General features: G+C 38.2%; 1 protein-coding gene across 1 annotated transcript; it reads left to right on the forward strand.

The window, feature by feature from the left end:
• The first annotated feature begins 13,983 nt into the window (after positions 1-13,983).
• Positions 13,984-16,076, forward strand: LOC146160401 (translin-associated protein X-like). Its single transcript, XM_083385372.1, has one exon. It carries the CDS (start codon positions 14,660-14,662, stop codon positions 15,638-15,640), a length of 981 nt encoding a protein of 326 aa, XP_083241498.1. The 5' UTR covers positions 13,984-14,659; the 3' UTR covers positions 15,641-16,076.
• The last annotated feature ends 5,682 nt before the right edge of the window (positions 16,077-21,758 follow it).

Here is a 21,758-nt window from a genome sequence, read left to right on the forward strand (position 1 = left end):
ACAACATTTTCTAAAATAACCAGCGTCTTTGTTCTCTTCGGCAATTTTTAGTTATTTGACCTTTTGAAATGGCAAAAATATTAACTAAGGATTTTAATAATTTTGCATAAACCCGAAAAAATAGCTGATTTGTGTTCGACCGAGAGTCAGTAAAACATCAAAATCGTGTTATTGACGACGCCACGACACTAATGCTGTTGTTAAAAATTATCAATATATTTATAATAGGTCAAAATTTTGTCAAAAAAATATATTTTTAGGTCAAAAAATTTTTTTAGGTTAAAAAATAATCGCCCTACTGATGATGCTTTTATTAGCGAATTATATTTATCTCTTAACATCCAAACATCCAAACATTCTTTATTATCATTGATGTGCAACCGGAATTTTTTGTTTTTCACCATTCGGATTTTGTTATTCAAAAGAAAATACTGATTCTTGCCGATTTGAGTGAAAAAGTACTTTCAAATCCTTGTTAAATTCGCGACACTCGTTCTCAAACTTACGCTTCTGGGCAAATCCATGGGAAAATATCTTTGTAAATTCTAAATATAATTTCAACCCAAAACAAAGAATCTAAAAACACAAAGAAAACAAAGAGCCAAAGAATAACTAACAATCGTTATAAATTGACGTAGTAGACAAGTAGTGGGGGATTGTGGCAGAATGTGGCCGCGGCCACATTATAATGTAACACCTGAAACTGTCTGCGGGCCGCTCAAAATCTCGTCCCGCGGGCCGTATGTTGCCCGCCCCTGGTGTAGACAATACAAAGACTGTGTAAAAATTTCAACTTTATTTCGTCACAACTTTTGGAGATATTGCCCAAAACCAATTCCGGCGCGCCAAGTTCGCCCAGGTGTCGCGGCATAGATTTACGAAACGTGTCTGCTAGCACAGGGGTCCGCAATTCCTTTTGGCGCGACCCCTAATTACTAGTACCGAGGTCTCGCGACCCAAATTCTTCGAGATGGTTTTAACAAAATAGCTTTGCTAAAAAATAGCAACTATTGTGTTTCTATTTATTATGACAAATCTATGTTATGTGTTTTGTTAATTTTAAAAGAGAAAGGGTTCTGTAACACAACTGAAAAGATGCCTTGAGTTTTACTACTTGTGATGTCTCATTCGGATGACAAATATGATTTAGCAACCAATATGTGTTCTTGGGGTAGGGGCCCCACCAACTCAAACCCCTTTAACCCCCGTCCGCTACTTGGTTTAGTGCAATAATTACTGGCAAGGTGTGTAATGATTTTTTGGTGCTGCAGGGCTAAACTGGGTGCAACTCACCAAAAATGCACGACGTCTCGCAATCGTTTAACACTATAAGCTCAACATTATAAGGCGCGGATCTAAGGATTTTTCAGGGGACAATATACATTTTAAGACAGAAATCGGCAACCTTTACCAAGTCGCGGGCCAAACCAAACTCAGCAAGTTCTCAGCGTTTTAAATTTCCACTAACATTTTTGTTATAAAAACGTGTGGCCTTTAAGCACTTTAATATATATTCAGTGATATGTTTTGATTGTTTGGTTTAAATTGGCAAACTCTTTAATAATAAGGAGACGTGACGTATTGTAAACCAAAATGCAACATGTTAACCAAGGTCGTTAAACACCCTGCTTTGTCCAGCCTAACTCAATGCGCCAAGCGCAACCAGATTGCCTGCATCTGGCTTCAGAAGTAGAGAAACGACCAATGTCTGTTTGTGCTTGTAATTATAGCGTGTTCGCCTGGTAAAGTGTTAAATATTTCACCTCGATACTATTTTCCTTCCCTGGCCATTCTGGCAAATCCAGTCGGCATTTCGACTTAGCTAATCCCCATCGCAGTCGCTCTTGTGCTATATGGTGTCACGCTACTGCTGGATGAAAAACAACAGTCAACGATGCGCTCCTTACTGGCAACACATGTTTTTACTGCGCTGTAAGCCATTTTATTGAAAGCGAGCTATACTGAATTATGTGAATGTACAATAAATCTATAAGCGACCTGACAGTATGCTACGACAGTTTGTTTAGTTTGGATTTAGTGGAGTTCAGATAGTACGGTGGTCATGTCTCCCTGTTGAAATATACACAGTTACCAAAACTTTTCATTTAAAAAGATTGACGACCCTTGACGACACGAAAAATATATTTCCGCAAACATAAAGAATCGCGTAAAGCGTTTTATAATAGCTTGTTTATATCGTTAAAGTTCGTTAAAAACTGCATCCCGGTAACATGGTTAAGCAGTTTATGTTGGCCAAAATTTTAATATTGGTAGAGACATTAATGCTCATTACATACCGCGTTTAGGCTACCAAATAAAATTATTTATCTTATTGAAGTTTTGCATATTTTAATTTTAAGAGAACAACGTGCACACGACGCTTTGGTTACAGAAAACGGGCTAAAAAGGCCACAGGTCTACGAGACCTTAAACTCGGTAGGATTCAATTATAGAATTAAACTAGAAAGCTTCATCCAAAAGCCAAATGGACGCAGCACTTTCTGCTGCCATACAGAAGACTAGGCAAGGGACCTCGCAGATAAATTGAACCAACTCCCCGGCGTTAAATTTGCCGAGGCCTACGAGGATTCGACCACTAAGGTCAAATTAAGTTATATTCCAGCCCGTATTAAGTCGGAGCATGTCCGCGAATATTTTTCCAAGAAATTCGCCACATGTACAAGCATGAGGGAAACCCCCGACTCCATCAAAATTCACTGCGGCAAGCTAATCTTAGATCTAGACCGCAATCAACTAACTGAAAGCCCCATCCCAAACGAAGTCCAATTGGGCATTCATAAAGTTGGCGTATTCTACCAAGAACAACCAGAGTGCTGCAGGTATTGCAGGAAAATTGGGCACATATTAGAAGGGTGCCCCAAATTACAAAAGAAAAAAGAAGACATCTCAGAAAGGGAGAGAGTACAAAAAGAAGAAGAGGAAAGAAAAGAAGAAATGGAAAAAAGAAGAGAGAGAGTATGCTTCTTGACATAGAAGACATCCTCAGTAAAAGCAAGAAGTCGTAAGACTCCGCCAACCGTTTACGAGATCCGGCAACTTTGTCGAAAATTTCACCAGCCGACAAGTCATCGCCAGCAGGCCGAAAGCCCCCTAAAGGAACAGGTGTCGTCCGTTCTCCTTCTACAGCGGCCTCTGCAGAGACCGAACGAATATGAAGAAGACAGAACAGAGAAAGAAGAGGGAAATCAGGATCTCATGCTGATAGAAGGGGCGGATCTAGGGGGGGGGGGGCCTAAAACTAAAAAAATATGTACATTTCTTTACTTAATAGGCAGCTTATTTTCGCGGTTCCCTTGGTAGTATGGCCTATTTTCGCCAAAATAACACATATTTTTAAGCTTTGTAGTGGTGTACGAGCTTATGGCGCCATATAATGAATATTTCAAAAAAATGGTAAAATTCGTTTTGCGCACTCGCGCAAAGCGGCGCTTTACAGATTTGCAGAGACGGCTTTAGTGACCGTACGCTGACCTCGACTATATAACAACTAACTTAAATCCAAGTACAATTAAAAGCTTTTTTGTTGTTAAGGCAAATCTGTATCAGAACCAGCCTGCCGATATACTTCATCCGGCCCGCCGCCTCTTTAAAAAATTAGACACGAGTCCATATTTTAAATACTTTTTGACTATTTTAAGTGTGCAAATGCGAAAAATTTTCGCGCTTCGCGCTAATGATCTTTCTACATCCAGTGTGCTTACGTTTTGTTGCTCTTTTTGAACTAGATCAGCGCTTCTTTACTGTTGCGCCGTGGAAAGCTGCCAAGTGCGTTGAGGACAAACGAAAAACGTATTCAAACATAATCGAAAAATATTTTTTAACAATTTTTTTTTTAAATGTAACAAAAACAAGAAATTTAAAAGAAATACCGGTATACCAAAAAAATCGCGCTCGCTTCGCTCGCCAGGTGTGCCCAAAATAGTTAACAAACACTAAAATACATTAACTATAAAATCTATCGCGTTTTCTCAAAGTAGTTTTATTACACTTTTTTAATAGTAGTAGGGGGGTGACGACGTGTGGACTCGAATTTTAAACCAAGTATATGCTTTATAAGCGAATTTGCTACTAGCATTTACTGCCTCCTTAAAAGTAATTATAAACACGTTTTTAAAGTGCAAAAAAACCCGAGGCCCACCTGATTCCCAATTGTTATAAAGTTGTAATAACACAAAATCTCATTTAACATATGTTGGGCGGTCCGCAGAGACCTTTCTGAGTTTGGTTTTGGCCCGCGACTACTACACAAAGGTTGCCGACCCTTGTGTAAGGATTTGAATAACCTATCCAATGTTAGGATTAACTCTGCATAGAGTTTTTTCTCATTTCAGCAACCTTATTTGGCAAAACCCAACTACAGTAACTTAAAAATTGAAAGAAGTGTCATGAAAGAACCACAGCTGACCGCAGCAGACAACGCTATGATTTATTGCGACGTGGCCTCGGCGCTTTTTCGGTGGCATGTGCGGTTGCTCTCGCCTTTTCGGGAAAAAGCAAGATGTGTAGACAATAGACATGGTAGCGTCTTTCAGCGATATTCTTCATACCGGGTCAAACTAGGAAACCGGCCCACTGTAGAGGCTTACTTTTTCGTGCTTTCAAAAGGTCCGTTTTTCGCGTTATTTTGCAGGAGTTAGTTTATTCGGCCAGCCGATGTTATTTTTACCTGAATTATGACGTCACGCAATGGTATACTTTTGTGACGTCATTTCTGAAAAAATTGTGACGTCATATCTGAAAAAATTCATGGCCCTCCCCAAACTGAAATCCTAGATCCGCGCCTGGCTGATAGGGAGCCATAATAACGCATCTCTAATAGTTAATAGTACCCCCGATCCAGGGGAAAAAAGCGCACTTGCGATTTCTCGTGAGGAAGAGCAACTTTGAGGAGGAGCAAGCCTGCAAGCACTCGCTCAAGGAGTGCTTGCAATGTAACGGCGTGGGCGATCACACCCCTGGTTGCACACACTACCAGGAGGGCAACTCCTTCCCTAGCAACTTTACCACAGTGTTTCAATAATAATGTTTCACACCCAAAAACTCAACCCACAACTTTTAAAGTAAACTAAAATGGAGACCACCTAAAAATTGCAACTTTTAATGTTAACGGACTAACCGATAAGACCAAACGCACGCCATTCTTTCCTACCTAAAAAAATCATCTATAGATATTTATCTTTTGCAGGAGACCCACTCGACACCACAGGTTGAGTCAACCTGGACTGGTGAGTGGGCTCCTGGTGTTGCTTATTTTAATTCAGCTCCCTCTGGAGGATCTTCCTCCGGAGGCGTCGCCATTTTATTTCCATCGTCCCCACTTATCCTTTTAGATACTTTTTCGGATCTCGCTGGAAAAATTATCTCTTGTAAAATTAACACTATTACCCACACCATTCATATAACCAATGTTTATGCCCCATCCGGTATAAACAACCGCCTAGCAAACAATCATTTTTTCGAAAACCTTTACCCCTATGTAACCTTCCCCCATCCCACCATCCTTGCTGGAGACTTTAACTGTGTCCTCCAGCCTAACCTTGACAAACATCCCCCAAAACAGACCAGCCCCATTAACAAACCCCTAGTTGCCCTCATAGAAACTCTTGCCCTCACTGACACTTTCCGCACCCTTAACCCATATGCTAAAACTTTCACCCGCCGCACCCATAACTCCCAATCCCGCCTTGACCGTTTTTATGTTACCTCCAATATTATCCCCGTTAACCATACCTTCACCCCTACCCCATTCTCAGATCATGACCTTGTCACCCTCACCCTTAATGTTCCCATATGCCCCCCCAGAGGCTTCGGTCTCTGAAAAACAACACCATAACCATAGCCCACCCGGAATTCCAAGCCCCACTTGCCACAAAATTAATTCGCCTCCAACCATTCAGCGAGATTATGACCCACTTAAGTTTTGGATTTTAGTCAAAGCCCAAGTTGCACACCTCCATAAAAAAATCGCTAAAAAATTAAAAAAAGAAAAAACTCGGGAAATAACCCAAAAACATTTGGAATTTGACAAATTACGGGAACGAATGAATCCCATTAACTACCCCCAAACCTTTGCTATATTCCAAAAATTAAAACGTGAGTTAAATCATTATTATCTCGAAAAATCCAAACAAGACCTCTTAAAGGCAAAAGTGTATAATGAATATTTTAAAAAAATGGTAAAATTCGTTTTGCGCACTCGCGCAAAGCGGCGCTTTACAGATTTGCAGAGACGGCTTTAGTGACCGTACGCTGACCTCGACTATATAACAACTAACTTAAATCCAAGTAATAAGAATATCAAAGCCCATACAGAAGTAGGTATCATTTTGGACGTTTCGAATAACTCTTTTATTCATTTTCAACATTTTAGATGTTGAAAATGAATAAAGAGTTATTCGAAACGTCCAAAATGATACCTACTGTTGTATGGGCTTTGATATTCTTATTACGTCTTACTACAACCTCCAACCATTATGCTCCAAAATCCAAGTACAATTAAAAGCTTTTTTGTTGTTAAGGCAAATCTGTATCAGAACCAGCCTGCCAATATACTTCATCCGGCCCGCCGCCTCTTTAAAAAATTAGACACGAGTCCATATTTTAAATACTTTTTGACTATTTTTAGTGTGTAAATGCGAAAAATGTTCGCGCTTCGCGCTAATGATCTTTCTACATCCAGTGTGTTTACGTTTTGTTGCTCTTTTTGAACTAGATCAGCGCTTCTTTACTGTTGCGCCGTGGAAAGCTGCCAAGTGCGTCGAGGACAAACGAAAAACGTATTCAAACATAATCGAAAAATATTTTTTAACAATTTTTTTTTTAAATGTAACAAAAACAAGAAATTTAAAAGAAATACCGGTATACCAAAAAAATCGCGCTCGCTTCGCTCGCCAGGTGTGCCCCAAATAGTTAACAAACACTAAAATACATTAACTATAAAATCTATCGTTTGAATATGGCCTAAATTTATCGAAATAGGTCCTAAGTTCATCGGAATAAGGCCTAAAGTCATCGAAATAAGGCCCAAATTCATCGGAATAAGGCCTAAATTCATCGGATTAAGGCCTAAATTCATCGGAATAGGCATTAGTCCTATTTTGGCCTTATTCCGAAATGTGTTTTATTCTGACATTGGTGTTGTTCTTATCTCGTTCTTAAGGCTGGAGTCTAGGCCCACCGCTAACAACTTAATTTGACCATAGCCGAAGTTATCATTGTATAAAAAGTTATATTCTAGAGGAGTGGATCTTAAACTGGGGTCCGCAGTCCATTTGGGGTCCGCGAGACAATTTTCTGGGACCGCGAAGCACCTAACAAAAAAATCAACACGACGCTCCTAAAAAAGAAAACTTTTTTGTGCAATAAAATTTTCAGGCAACTTACTTTTCCAAACCAAGCTCATTAGTTGTTCATTGACGTTATTGCACGCTTGAAGTGGAATTGTCCATTGTGACGTGTAGTGTTGCGTTGTGCTAGTGAGAATTACGTTTTTATAGCTTGCTGCGCTGCTACTGTGGGCTGTACGGTCACTGTATTAAAATTGTTCGTGTCAAATAAAGTGATTCGTTAATTAGAGGTTAACATAACTGATAGCAAAGAAGCAAGTGCACCCGTCCCATTGATACAATTAAAAACAACGTGTTATTTTGAGTTTATTTGTGTATCTTTTTAAGGACCTTGAGCAATTAAAAATTGCTGGGGGACCGTTGCGTAATTTTTTAACAAAAGTTTAAGAACCACTGTTCTAGAGATTTTACCGCACCTTGTTTATTTTGAGGCCGTTAAACCCGTGAACTTGTGACGTCTATGCGTGTTTGTTACTACACAAAGCTACTATGCGAAAACAATCCTATAACAAACCTAAGTGAGCTACCTTAACTTTGTTTAGCTCAGCCAGATTGTTACAATACCTAAAAATCGTGAATGTTTCGAATAATAATTGCGGTGGTGTGCGAGCATGTCTTAAGGTAACCAGCCTTTTTTATGCAGAGGACTGTTACAAAAACATGTTAGAATATGATTTAAGTATTACGGTTGGACTAATCTTCATGTTTCATGCTAAATTACATATAAGACTAATATATGAAAAAATACAAAAGTGGTTATGAAAAGCAAGAACATAGAAAAGAGAAAAAGTGCGATTGGTAAGCGAGGAGAAGTTTTTGGCGGAACTAGATACCAAGTCTAACCAGTGCCTACATAAAAAAAGTAAAAAGAATGCTAAAACTTTGCTTCAGTATTTTACCCAGATGATCTAGAAAAATCACTGCCTGATCCGGGATGATTCATTTTTCTTCACTGCTAAAAGAACGCCATTTTAACGTCGAAAGTAGCAAACAAGCTCAAATATTTAAATTTGTTAGCTAAAATGAGTTCATGTATGCGTTTTCTAATGTCAGTCCTTAAAAGAGTAAAGAACGAAGTGCGTTGGTATATGCGGTCATGCGGTTCAAAATAGGTTGCATTCAATAGCTCCAATTAAAAAAAAACAAGATTTTGGAAAAAAATTCACAGGTTTTCCATAGCTATGCTTTATCTAAAGCTAGAAAACATGTTAATTAAAACTTTTTGATAGGTGAATAAAATACTGTTATTTTATATTAATTGTGGCTGGAACAGTAAACAGAACGAAAATAGACCCATAGGCCCCTGACAGCCCCAGGTCCATGAAAACCTTAATGCGGTCCTGCCCCCACTCGCACTCCACCCAAACTTGTCACTTATGCCGATGATGTAACTCTCACCCTATCCCACCCCAATTCCTTACCCGTCGTCTTTGACACCCTGTCCACATTTGAATAAGTATCTGGCCTAGCCCTAAACCCTCGTAAAAGAAAGGCCACCTACACAAAGTTCCTACCTCCCGCTTCTTATAACCTCCCCCAAATTGACTGGAACCCCCTTACAATCTCACCCCTGAACATTCCCATTGGAGACAACACCCAGATCACCCAGGCATGGCAGACTGCATACAAAAAATTAAAAAACAAGGCCTCACAAATCACACACCGAACTTTCCCTTGACCCCAATTGCCTATTTTGCCACACCCGCTACGAATCAGATGCACACCTTTTCCATTACTGTCCCCAAATTCAACCCCTCTTAGCTCACGTTAAAAATCTTCATTTTATGTTTACCTCCGTCCCTACAACCTTTTTTGATTCCCACTCCCACATTTATTTTACCGCCCCCCCCTCAACCCCTGCTCCCCAACAATGACCTCATTACCCTCCTGAATACCATACTCCACCATACCATGTGGAAAACCTGCATCAAGAAAGTCCTTATCCCAGACCCATAACCCACCCCACCCCAACACCTAATATCCTTTTTTTAAACTCGATTCGATCCCGGTGCCAAATTGAACATCCCAAACCCAATTCTCAGTATCTTGACCTGTTCGTAAAACTAACTTCCCTCCTTTAGTGCCAACTGACCCTCTCCTCTCCCACCAAGCTAAAATTGACCCATTCCCATGTTTAACCAAAACCGTAGGTTCTCTCACCACTCCTGTTTAACTCTTATGTTTGGTTTATTGCTGATTTTCTTTGCCACTCTATTTCATTTAATTTAAACATTTGTTTATACTAGGATAATGTAACCCTAGCAAAACTTCATTTTGCAAAGCGCCATTTTGCTTTTCGTCGGTCATTTAGAAAAAAAGAGAAAAGCAAATTCAAAAAAAAAAAAAAAATATATATATATAGACTGCTTTTAAAATATATTGGCTTTCGCGACCCAAACTTAATGGTCCCGCCACCCAAATTTGGGTCGCGACCCCGTATTTGCGGACCCCTGTACTAGCAGACAGTGTGTTTTAAGTTTAATTTTTGTGCAGTTTAAGCCGAGAAATTTAAACGATAGCGGGTTTTCAGTGCTTTAAAAATTAGTAGGGATAACTGTAAGGTTTAGTACGTACGCCGTACACCTTTTGAAATTTCAGTCCTGGTTAGTGGTTACCAAAGAGATTAGGTTATAATCTCTTTGGTGGTTACCAATGAGATTGCCTACTTTTGCCACTGGGTGCGACTTAACTGGCTCAGTTATTCTCTACTACTTTATCACACATTAAACAGCTCGTTGCTAAAAAACAAGGGCAGCCGTCGTAAAAAAAAACTAATGTAATTTGTTACTTCTTTTTTTTTTCTTTTTTTTTCAAGAAAAATTTTTTTTTGAAAAGAGCAATTTTTATATATCGGGGGTAAATCTAATATTCATTTTGCTAAAACATACAAACAAGGTTGAGAACCCCTGTTTTAGATGTTATTCTGTCGTGCATAACACTATATACCGTTATGTGGGGGTGGTACTAAATACCGAATGGTACCGAATGGTACCGAATGGTACCGAATGGTACCGAATGGTACCGAATGGTACCGAATGGTACCGAATGGCACCGAATGGCATCGAATGGCACCGAATGGAACCACATGGGATCGAATGCTAACGAATGCCAACCAAACTAAACGTCTGTTTTCCTCCTAAATCTGATTTAATTTTACACTGAAGCATATCTTGTCGCACGAGCGTATTTTAAAACGTATGAGGCCTAAGGAGGGTTGCAATGAACATGGTACCGAATGAAACCCAAAATAACCAATTGCAACTCGTAGAATAATCACGATCCCATTGGAGCCCAAAAGATTCCAATAGGACCTAATGTAGCTCGTTCGACCCAATGAAACTCGTAGGAGAATTACCGTACTAAATACCGAATGGTACCGAATGGAACCGAATGGCACCGTATTGAACCCAATAAAACCCATTGTAACTCGTAATAGAAACACTAAATACCGAATGGTACTGAATGGCACCGAATGGCACCGAACGGAACCCAATAGAACCGAACGGAACCCAATAGAACCCATTGTAACTCGTAATAGAAACACTAAATACCGAATGGTACCGAATGGAGCCGAACGGAACCCAATAGAACCGAACGGAACCCAATAGAACCCATTGTAACTCGTAATAGAAACACTAAATACCAAATGGCACCGAATAGTACAGAATGGTATAGAATGATACCGAATGGAACCGAACGGAACCCAATAGATCCCTTTGTAACTCGTAGGAGAATCACTAAACAGCATTATAATGACTTAACTGAACATATAGTGTTAGAGTAAAAAAATATTTTTGATTTCTGGTATTTAGTGTTTCTATTACGAGTTACAATGGGTTATATTGGGTCCCGTTCGGTTCTATTGGGTTCCGTTCGGTGCCATTCGGTATTTAGTGTTTCTATTACGAGTTACAATGGGTTTTATTGGGTTCAATACGGTGCCATTCGGTACCATTCGGTACCATTCGGTATTTAGTACGGTAATTCTCCTACGAGTTTCATTGGGTCGAACGAGCTACATTAGGTCCTATTGGAATCTTTTGGGCTCCACTGGGGTCGTGATTATTCTACGAGTTACATTGGGTTATTTTGGGTTTCATTGGGTTTCATTCGGTACCATGTTCATTGCAACCAAAGAGGTTTTATTCCGAATATTAGGCTTCGAAAAAGGGATTTCGCTGTAAATTTCTTAATCAGGTGAGTGAGAGACCAGTGTTATTTTATTTGGTGTGTTCTATAGTAGCTACATAGAGATTTTTATAAACTTTCTCAGTTCGGATAGTTTTCAAAATCGCCCTTGATTTCTTGGCTACGCGTAAAATGTCAACATTTTTTTGACGAATATTAGGCTTCGAAAAAGTCATTTCGCTGTAAATTTCTTAATCAGGTGAGTGAGAGACCAATGTTATTTTATTTAGTGTGTTCTATAGTAGCCTCATAGCGATTTTTATAAACTTTCTCAGATCGGATAGTTTTCAAAATCGCCCTTGATTTCTTCGCTACGCATAAAATGTCAACATTTTTTTGACGAATATTAGGCTTCGAAAAAGTCATTTCGCTGTAAATTTCTTAATCAGGTGAGTAAGAGACCAATGTTATTTTATTTAGTGTGTTCTATAGTAGTTACATAGCGATTTTTATATACTTCATCAGTTGGGATATTGTTTTAATTCGGTCTTGATTATCCAGTATTTCTTTAAATAATCTTAAGCTTTAAAAAATAAAATTAAGTGAATATGCACTACTTTTCACATCATTAAATTTGTATTTTATTGCTTATCAATGTATATACTTTAAAGAAATGAATTGCCAGTTCTATTTTAGCGAACTACTTATATTTTGTTTTATCTTTCAATTTACAATGTGTGTACTATGTGGTAAACAGCGAAAAAAAAATTCAAAAAAAATTCAAAAAATTGCAAAAATTTATTTCGCCGAAATGACAATGGTGTTATATGGCTTTATTATGTTGTTCGTCTTAATGCTTCATGGTATTATACATTATTCTGCTTTGGATATTGTTGCCTTGTTGGTTTTATTGTGTGTTCCGTTTCTAAGTTTTGTTTTCCTAAAAATAAATAATTTTAGGTTAATTGATTAGAGGATGTTTTACGACCAGACATTTCCGCCCAAATTTGTGCGGCTGTAATAACGTTATTTGTAGAATTTGCACGGCTAAAAATGGAGTAATATACTGAAAATCGTTACCGCGACGAAAGTTTTGTGGGTTTAAGCAATTTTTCGCGGCTGGCCGCACTTTACGTTGATTTTACATAAAATGCGCGGCTATGACACCTGGGCGAAGTTGGCGCGCTGGATTGGTTTTGGGCAATATCTCCAAAAGTTGTGACGATACAAAGTTGAAATTTCTACACAATCCTTATATTGCTTACATCTTTCCAGCAATCACACTTTTAACTTTTGGAGATATTGCCCAAAACCAATCCAGCGCGCCAACTTCGCCCAGGTGGCTATGACCGCGGCTGAGCGGGAAACAGCCTGGGGGATTTATCCTCTTACTTTCCAACTTGGTTTTATGATAGCTTTCTATTCAGACTAATTGAAATATTAAATAACCAGAAGTCCAGAACATAAAACAACAAGTATTCTGCACCAACGTTTTTATCTAGTAATTCTAAAGGTTTAATAAATAACATTCCACAGTCGTTAAAAATAGTTATGTAAAGCAAAATGAGTTTTATTTGCCAATACTGCCATAGTATTAAAATGAACAACGAAGAGAACCCTGTCTGTTTTGACCAGGGTTTCCCAACGAAGCCAACCACCAGGGGGCCACAAGATTATATTAACTATTTTGGGTAGTATCTTAAATTTGTAGTTTTTATTATAAAACCTCTTTTATGACATTCTGTAATGTTTTATATCTTACACTGGACGTTCATCATTCTGGTGAATATTGCTATATAGTCTAAAAAAATAGTCCGATTTATGAACCATGCTCCAGCCAAATGAAAACAGCTTTATTGTTGAGCGAGTTGGCTCTGTATCTTTTAAGTAAACGGGGTGATTTCTAATATTTATTGCAAAAACTTTAAAAACAATATTAGTATATTTGGGAGAAATGAAAACACTTTTTTAGATTTTCTGGCCCCTTTCCTATGATAAATAAACAAAACAAACTCTGTTCTTTTCAACATGTTTACTAGTCTTAAGTCTGTGCTGGATAGCTGACATAATTACAGGGATCGTACATATGAGCATAAAATGCGATAAATTAATATGAAATTTTTACCTTACAAGCAGTATTGTCAGATTTGCTTTTAGGCCACATTTCAGAAATATGGCTTTTTTCAACATTTTAACCATGACTTAAGATTTTAGTACAAGGCTTACTAAAACTTTTTTTTGATGGTCAGTAGGCACAAAATTGCAGGGGAGCCTATTCCTGACCATTAAAATATTAAATCATTAGTACATTACATTATGGTGCATTGTTCTTAACATTATTTGCATGATTTAGTTATGTTATACTTTAGGGTGAGTACATGAACACCATCAAATATTTTCTTGTTGTGTGTTTAACAATAATTATATTCCATCTGTCCAATATTGCATTATGAAATGTTGTGAACAAGCTATCACATGGCCAGAGCACACCACTTTGTTTTGTTTAATACGAGTTTTGACGTGCGAACGATCTTCATACATCCGGTTGATTACATTAGTGCTTCTTTACCGTTGCGGCGTGAAAAGCTGACAAGTGCGTCACAGACAAACGGAAAACGAATTTAAAATTTTTTGACCTTTTTTAACATTTTATTATTTTTCGGCAGTGTAATAAAAACTTAAATAAATTTAAAAGAAATACCGGTATAACAATAAAAATCGCGCTCACTTCGCTTGCCAGGTACGCACGACTTAAAAACTTAGCAAATATTGAATTAGATTAACCAATAAAGTTATCGCGTTTCTTCAAAGTAGTTTCATCACACTTTTCATTAGTAGTATGGATGACGACGTGTGGACTCGAATTTTACACCAAACAAACGCTTTTTTTGCGCTTTGCGCCAACACTTTACTGCCTCATTAAATGTAATTAAACACGTCTTTAAGTGCAAAAAAACGATACCCGCCTGATATACAGTTGTTCTTACATTTTAATAACACAATTCTTAGTTAACATATTGTGCGGCCCCAGAGACCTTTCTAGTTTGGTTTAGGCCAGCGACTAGAAAAAGGTTGCCGACCCCTGTACTAGTTGCTGCCGGTTAGCATCTCCTCCTGCTTGTCCAGAAATGCTCAAGATAGGTTTTTAATATTTTTTCAGGTTGATGAAATATTCAACAAATGATTTAAACATAATAAGAGCCAAATTTGAAAATTCCCAATATTCCCGGGTCCTTCAAAATTCCTGGAAACTTTCCACCCCTTTACAACCCTATATAAGTTGTTTGATTGTTATAGAAGAAAAAGTGTCCTATTCTATTAACATGGAGGATAATTCTTGTAAATTTGTAAATAACATTGAAATATGCTTTGCATTGTTTTGTAAAGAACTTGATGCCAAACATGACTTGTATGAGAAAATAGTCAAAGTAAGTAGAGACATAACAATTGAAAGCAAACGAAGCATATTTCTTCTTCATCGAATTTCAGTTGGAAACTTGGAGGGTAATTTTGATCTGGTACAAGCTAAAGAAAAGCTAAGCCTTGTTGTAACCAAATTTAAGCAAATAGCCTATTTAGTAAAAGGTCTTGAGGCTTTACAGTTCCTTAAAGCATTTTCTCCTGGACTTCAAGAATTTATTGAAGCAAAAGCCCTATTGACTTTTCTTGAAACGTACCGTGATGTAGAAAATAATAACATTTCCAAATGTATTCTGTCTAAAGATGATATTCAATGCATGTTGACTTTTCAACTTGATACTCATGATAAAGACAATAATTTAACCAAAATAGCAGTCCCTGTTCCGGTGGAAGAGTATTTGCTAGGTATTGCCGATGTGACTGGAGAATGTATGCGCATGTGCATCAATGCCTCTACAGAATATTTTGGAAAATCTGATTTTTCATCTAGCTTATCATATAAATTGTGTAGCTATGTACAAGAATTACATACTGACTTTTCACTCTTTGTTGAATTGCTGGACATATCTGCAGGACAAAACAAAGTTTTTGGTGAAAAAATGCGTACTATTGTTAGCAATGTGAAAAAGTGTGAAGATGTATGTTATACACTTAAAGTTCGAGGCAAAGAAATACCCCAGTCTCTTTTGAAAGCGGCATTTATTGCAACTTCCAAAGATGGATAACGTATGTTGCTTAAAAGGTAAATCACATTGTATTTTTATTCTCTGTCGATTCTTAGCACAACTGCAATATGTTTAATTTATTTAAGTAAACTGAATATTAAACATATGACATGTTTCAGTAGATTTTCTATTACTTTTTGTCAAATTAGATAAAATCATCTAAAAGGAAAAAAAATTAAACAACATAATTTTATTTTTATAAAGTTGTTCCATTGTCAAAGTTTTTCAGGATATTATTTTTTGACTGTATTCCATTATTTGTGTCTGCCTTTTTTCTCAAAATCATGCGCCAACACTCTGCAATATATTTGCCGAACAATTTTTCAATGTAAAGGTTAAGTTTTTAACATTCAGTGCTTGCTAACGATCTTGAAAGCATCTTCAATGAGTTTTGTAAAAAATAAAATTGACTTCAGAAGTTATGTCAATACAAAAAAGATCCTCTGGCAATTTTTTGTTTATTTCATTCTGTGGATGTCGGATATCTATACATGCCTTTTTCAGGGAATACAACATTACCCCCCACACACAGTGTTCCCTCTAATTTTTTTACCACGTTTTTCTTACCACGTCACTATTTTTAGTCTGTTATAATCCGCGCTTCATCTGTGACCTTTAGCGACGCAACACAAGCTAAGTCACTGCTAATCGGGGGCATTATGAACAGTTCCTCGCTCGCTAAGTTAATGAGCTCGTTTTAGCAAGGGATGAGCGAGCGGGAATCTCGCAAACGCATTTCGTATTACAAATGGTCCTTGCCAACACCTCGCTATAACGAGACGCACGCGCGAGAGAATGCTCAAAATAACAAGAAAAAGGACGACTGAATCAGCAAAATTGCCGCAGAAACGTAGTTTGGCGCTTTGTTTTGGAAATCGTAAGCTGCTTTTGAATGCTTAATTTATTATGAAACAATTTTCAAGGTGAACCGCATGAATTTATTTCCTAATTAGTCCTCTAGATTATAGAAAAAGGTTTTGGGAAACAACATTTGGCGCTGGTCTATAATCCTACCACAACGCATAATATTTGGTTAGGGGTGCGAGTTAGCGTTTGGGTTAGGGTGTGTCAAGCAAGTATTATTATTAAATGATGAATGTAATAAGCTTGATACACCCAAACGCTAACTCACACCCTATTTTATAATTGTGGTAGGATTCTAGACCAGTGCCCAACGTTTATTATATACGTCTAAAAATGTAAAATAATTATTTTAAAACTTTTTATTCATTTGTATCTATATTTAGTTAGCTAGCTTCTGTAAACATTTTGATAACAATTCCCTGGGATGCAACAATTACAGCACTAACACTGGCATTTTAAAACTGTAGTTACAACATGCTGCTTGTGTTGCACCCTTCTAACTTTCACCAGTAAATTGTGCTTGGAAATAAATTTACAGGCTCTGTGTAAAGTTCATATTCACTTCAAAAGAAGAAAGACATTCATATTTACTTACGAGTGTTGAAAAACTATGTGTTACTACTTTACCGAAAAAATAATAAAACTTGGGAGACACTGAAAAATACAGTCCTAACAAGTAATTATCTATATTGATCATTCCTGCGTTACTCGGTGGGAATTTCAACGCCTAAGTATTTAATAGTGCCTGATGGTCATAGAAGGCCACTTTGTTTGTTCCATGGGTTTGTGACAGTTTTCACGATTTGTTCCGATAAAAAAGGCGTTTGATTTGGACATGTTGACCTTGCAGCCTGACATTTCGCCGAAGTCGTTGATAATCCGAAAGACTTCTGTAAAATCCTGATCACTACCCGATAGAAATATTGTAGTGTCTTCAGCAAATAGGGACACTTTAAATTCTTTGCCATTTATTGTGATGCCATTTTGGCGGCCCTGTTTTAACGCAGCGGCAAGGCATTCAATGCACAGGATAAATAAAGTTGGAGAGAGAGGGTCTTCCTGGCGTACGCCACGTTCAACGTTAAACGATTTTGATAAAAACATTCGATCAATTTGATAATCTTGTCCCCGAACCCGAAAGCAGCTAAGGCTGTATATATGAAGTCCCAGTTTACCGTGTCAAAGGCCTTGAACATGTCTAAAGACAGTATCGCGCCAGGTATATCGTAATAGTCGGCGCAGTCAATGATAACGAACAAAAGACGAATATTAGTGCCTATGTAACGTTTTGGAATAAAACCATTTTGCGCAGGCGAGATAATGTCGTTTAGTACCCCTCGGATCCTGGTAATAACTACTTTTGAAGCAATTTTGTAGTCTACATTCAAAAGCGTTATCGGTCTAAAATTTCCCGGTTGAAGATGATCTTTATAAGCTTTTGGAAGTAGAGTTGCCACTGCTTCTGACTGAGAAGCTGATAGCCTACCTGTATTTACTGTATGTCGCCAAGCTGCCATATAGACGCATTTGATATTGTCCCAAAAGGTGATATAAAACTCTGCTGGAAAACCGTCTAGCCCAGAGGATTTATTTTTACCCATGTTGCAGAGAGCAGTGAAGAATTCCGCTTCTGTTGTTTCCGCTTCTAATAGTTTTGATTGTTCTGCCTTAATTTTTGCGAGATTTAGTGTTTTTAATTTTGAGGCGATTAAGGTTTTGTTCAATAGATCTCCGTTTTGTTTGTAGAGTTGCTTGTAAAAGTCAACTAGACCGTCCAAAATGTTGTTTTGTTCAGTTATTATTTTATCATCTACAAAAAGTCTGTTAATACCCTTTTTTTCGCAATGTCTTTTTTCCAAATTTAAAAAGTATTTTGTATTTTTCTCGCCCTCCTCTGCCCAGCGAGCCCTACTTCGCGTTATGGCGCTTTTAGTTTGGCGCAGCATTAGTTGGTCGAGTTCCGATTTAAGTTTGGACAATTTTTCGTGCAAGGGGCCTAATTCTGTTTCAGAGTTCTTTAAAATAGCGTCTTGCGTCTCGCCAAACAGTTTTTCCAAATCGATTTGCTTAATATTTAGCCTTCGTTTTAGTTCGGCCGCATATCTAATAGTTTCTCCCCGAACAACTGCTTTCAAGGCGTCCCATCTTACATGTGGGTCGGTTTCGCCTATATGGTTTTCTGCTTTATAATAAGTGATTACCTTTCTTATTTTATCCTTGTAACGCTGGTCATTTAATAGTGATGTATTAAATTTCCAGTAGCCTCTACCGCGTGGTGCTGGGTTAATGTCAGCCCCTAAAGTTGCTATATTATGGTCGGACATTATACCGGGGACTATGTCTACATTTTTAACGTTTTCGACGAGAGATCCGTCAATTAAAAAGAAATCTAAACGCGATGAGGCCGCTGGTAGTTTCTGAAGCCTTGAGAACTTTTTAACGGTTGGAAATTTGTGGCGAAAAATATCTGTTAGTTTGTAATGTGTCAAATATTGCAAAAGAATTTCTCTTGCTTTTCGGTTACGATGTGTTTTACTTCCACTTTGATCTAGGACATTGTCCAGAACTAGATTAAAGTCCCCTCCCATGATTATTGGGGCATCGGAAAAGCTGTCAAGTACGGCGAATAAATTGATGAAAAATTTATTGGTCTACCCTTGTGCCTGAGACGGAATAGGATAAGTTTTTGTCGATTAGTATTGTCACCCCTCTACTGCTTGAGGTGCCGTGCGCCAAAAAAGCTTCCCCTCCCCATTCCATACCCCATAACTTTTCGTGCTTAGCACTACCATGGGTTTCCTGCAAAAGGGCAACGTGACACTTTTTACGACGTAAAAAATTAAAAATCGATTTTCTTTTCATAGCAATGTTTAGACCTCGAACGTTGTGTGAAATAATATTTAAAGACATAAAAATAGAATTTAAACGCGTTCAACACCAATATCTATGTCCCATTCGTACTCCATGCCACATTCACATCTAAACGCTTTATTGGGACCCATAAGACAGGAATGCTTTTTCCCGCAACTACAGTTGACTATCTTATACTTGCAATGGGTATTACTACACGCTTTACACATGGTAACCTTAGGTGGCGAGTTAACAGTAAAACAATTACAGACAACAGAGTACCTTTCGCACTCAAGCACATCTTCCTTCGTCTTGTATTCTGGCTGGAGCTCATCGCAGCACGGCATACGTCTCAATGTCCCTTCGCATGAAGGACATTGACATGTTTCTTTACCCTCTTCGACCAGAAATAACTCGTCCGTGCAGCACTTCATTGCTACGGAATACTTGTTGGAACAACTCCAGCAAACGAAAGTTTTCGACTGAGCCGAAACCCAAGCTTCAGCTTGGCAGCCAGGGCATGTCAGCGAAATTCTGGTCGCACATAGGCTAATAGATTTGCTGTTAGGAAGCTCGTCTGGGCTTCGTTGCAGCCTTTTCCTTGACCAGTTGTTGGAAAGCTTCGGTGTGCTTGACACGATGTTGGCGTTGTTTTCAGAGTTGAAGTCCGGGGAGTTCTTATCAGCATCGTTTAGAATGCTGCTTACGGCTGTTGTAGAGTGTGGATTGTTATCAGCGTTGTTGACGCCAGCGCTAGATTGGGGGGCATCTGCGTTATCGTTTGTCTCTCCGTGTGCTTTGGCTTGCTTGTGCTCTTCTTGTCTTTTTACCAGCCGAGGAAAATCTTTTGACGTTTGGGACAGTTTGCTTGTTTGTGACCTTTCTCGTCACAATACTTGCAAGTGAACACTTGCCCATGATATGTTACGTAAAATTCACAGTCCGCCATCCTAATATAACTTGATAAAGGGTTTTCTTCCACGTCCGTTGAATTCATTGTCAAGATTCTCATTCCGGTTAGCAACCCAACCTTGTCCTTCCTCTGTGTCACCTTTTCAACTTTTCCATATTTTGCCGATATTTCCTCTGCTATGAGTTCACTGGGGAAACCCAGCCAACTGCGATGTTAATCTTGTCATTTTCGTATAGTTTAACAAATTTTACCGATTCTGCTGCGCATAGCTTTGTTTAAAGTTCCAAAACATTTTGTCTATTGGTGCAAGTTACGTCCACGTTATGGCCTCGCATTTCTGCAATCCCAACTAATTTCTTCAGCGGATAATCCATACTTTTCATAAGATTCAGAATTTCGTCTCTTTTCAATAAATTAACTGTCCTCATACTTAAGCAATTCGGCCTCTTAAAGTTGGCCGCATTTTTATTCACTGCCTGAGCGTAACTTGCTCTGCTTGCCATTTTTCGCTCCGCACTCCACGAGCGCCAGACTTGGAATGTCGTTAGCGAGCTCGCTTAGCTTAGCGAGGTGAGTTCATAATGGCACCCCCGGTCCTTCGACATCGTGGGAATTTCACATTTATTCGACACAACACACAACATTGCTTTTTTAGGTATACTATAATTTTGCATTATAGGTCTACATTGTTTTACCAAAACACTGAGCCTAAAATTTAATTTTTAGAAAATTCTAACTTTTTATGCTTTAAAAAACAGCGTAACAGTTATTTTTTACAAATAAAAGCTTATCGCAGATAATTGCAATAATTTTGTTTGAAAAAGTTAAGGTTTTACGACGCAAGGTTTTTCATATAAAGCAAGTACTTTGCCACAACACAAAACATACAGTGCTAAACACTAGAGATTTTGAGCTAAAATATATCTCCAAACTATAGGACAAAGAAATTCGTAAAACGAGAAACGCTTATAATAAGATTCGCGCGTAGCGCAAAAAAATTCCAGTTACTGAGAACCATGGCCTGGTGTCTAACCCTTATCCACAACTTAGATCCCCGTCCTTGTTTTGACACTCTAAGCCCAAATCCGTCGTAAAAGGTGCAAATATGAGTTAAATGAGCCTATAGACACCGAGAACTATTCAAAATTAGTAGCTCAAAGACCTGTCAATCACAAAATCACGAACCCAATTTCGCAGTTACTGAACTACACATGCGAGTAATTTTAATGTAAAGCATAAGGCATTGAATATAGGCAGAAATCACACCAAGCCATTAAATTACTGCACAAAATATATAGAATATTGCATCAGTACTTGCGACGCCCAATGAATTGGCCGGCGCTCTTTTAGGTTTAGTGGAAAGGGGCGCCCTCCGGTTAAAAACCACTTTTATAAGGTGTTACTTATATTGTTGGCGGCAAACAACATTTTTTTTGTTCCGTACGTAGCTTTGATAAAACTAATTTTGGTCTTTTTTGCCCGTACGTAGCT

The sequence above is a fragment of the Ascidiella aspersa genome, chromosome 3 (assembly GCF_963924565.1).
Source record: "Ascidiella aspersa chromosome 3, kaAscAspe10.2, whole genome shotgun sequence".
NCBI classification, from domain to species: Eukaryota; Metazoa; Chordata; class Ascidiacea; order Phlebobranchia; family Ascidiidae; genus Ascidiella; species Ascidiella aspersa.

Bases quoted from the DNA above. Each gene is read 5' to 3' on its own strand.
- LOC146160401 (XM_083385372.1), top strand. From the start codon at position 14,660: ATGAAATATTCAACAAATGATTTAAACATAATAAGAGCCAAATTTGAA.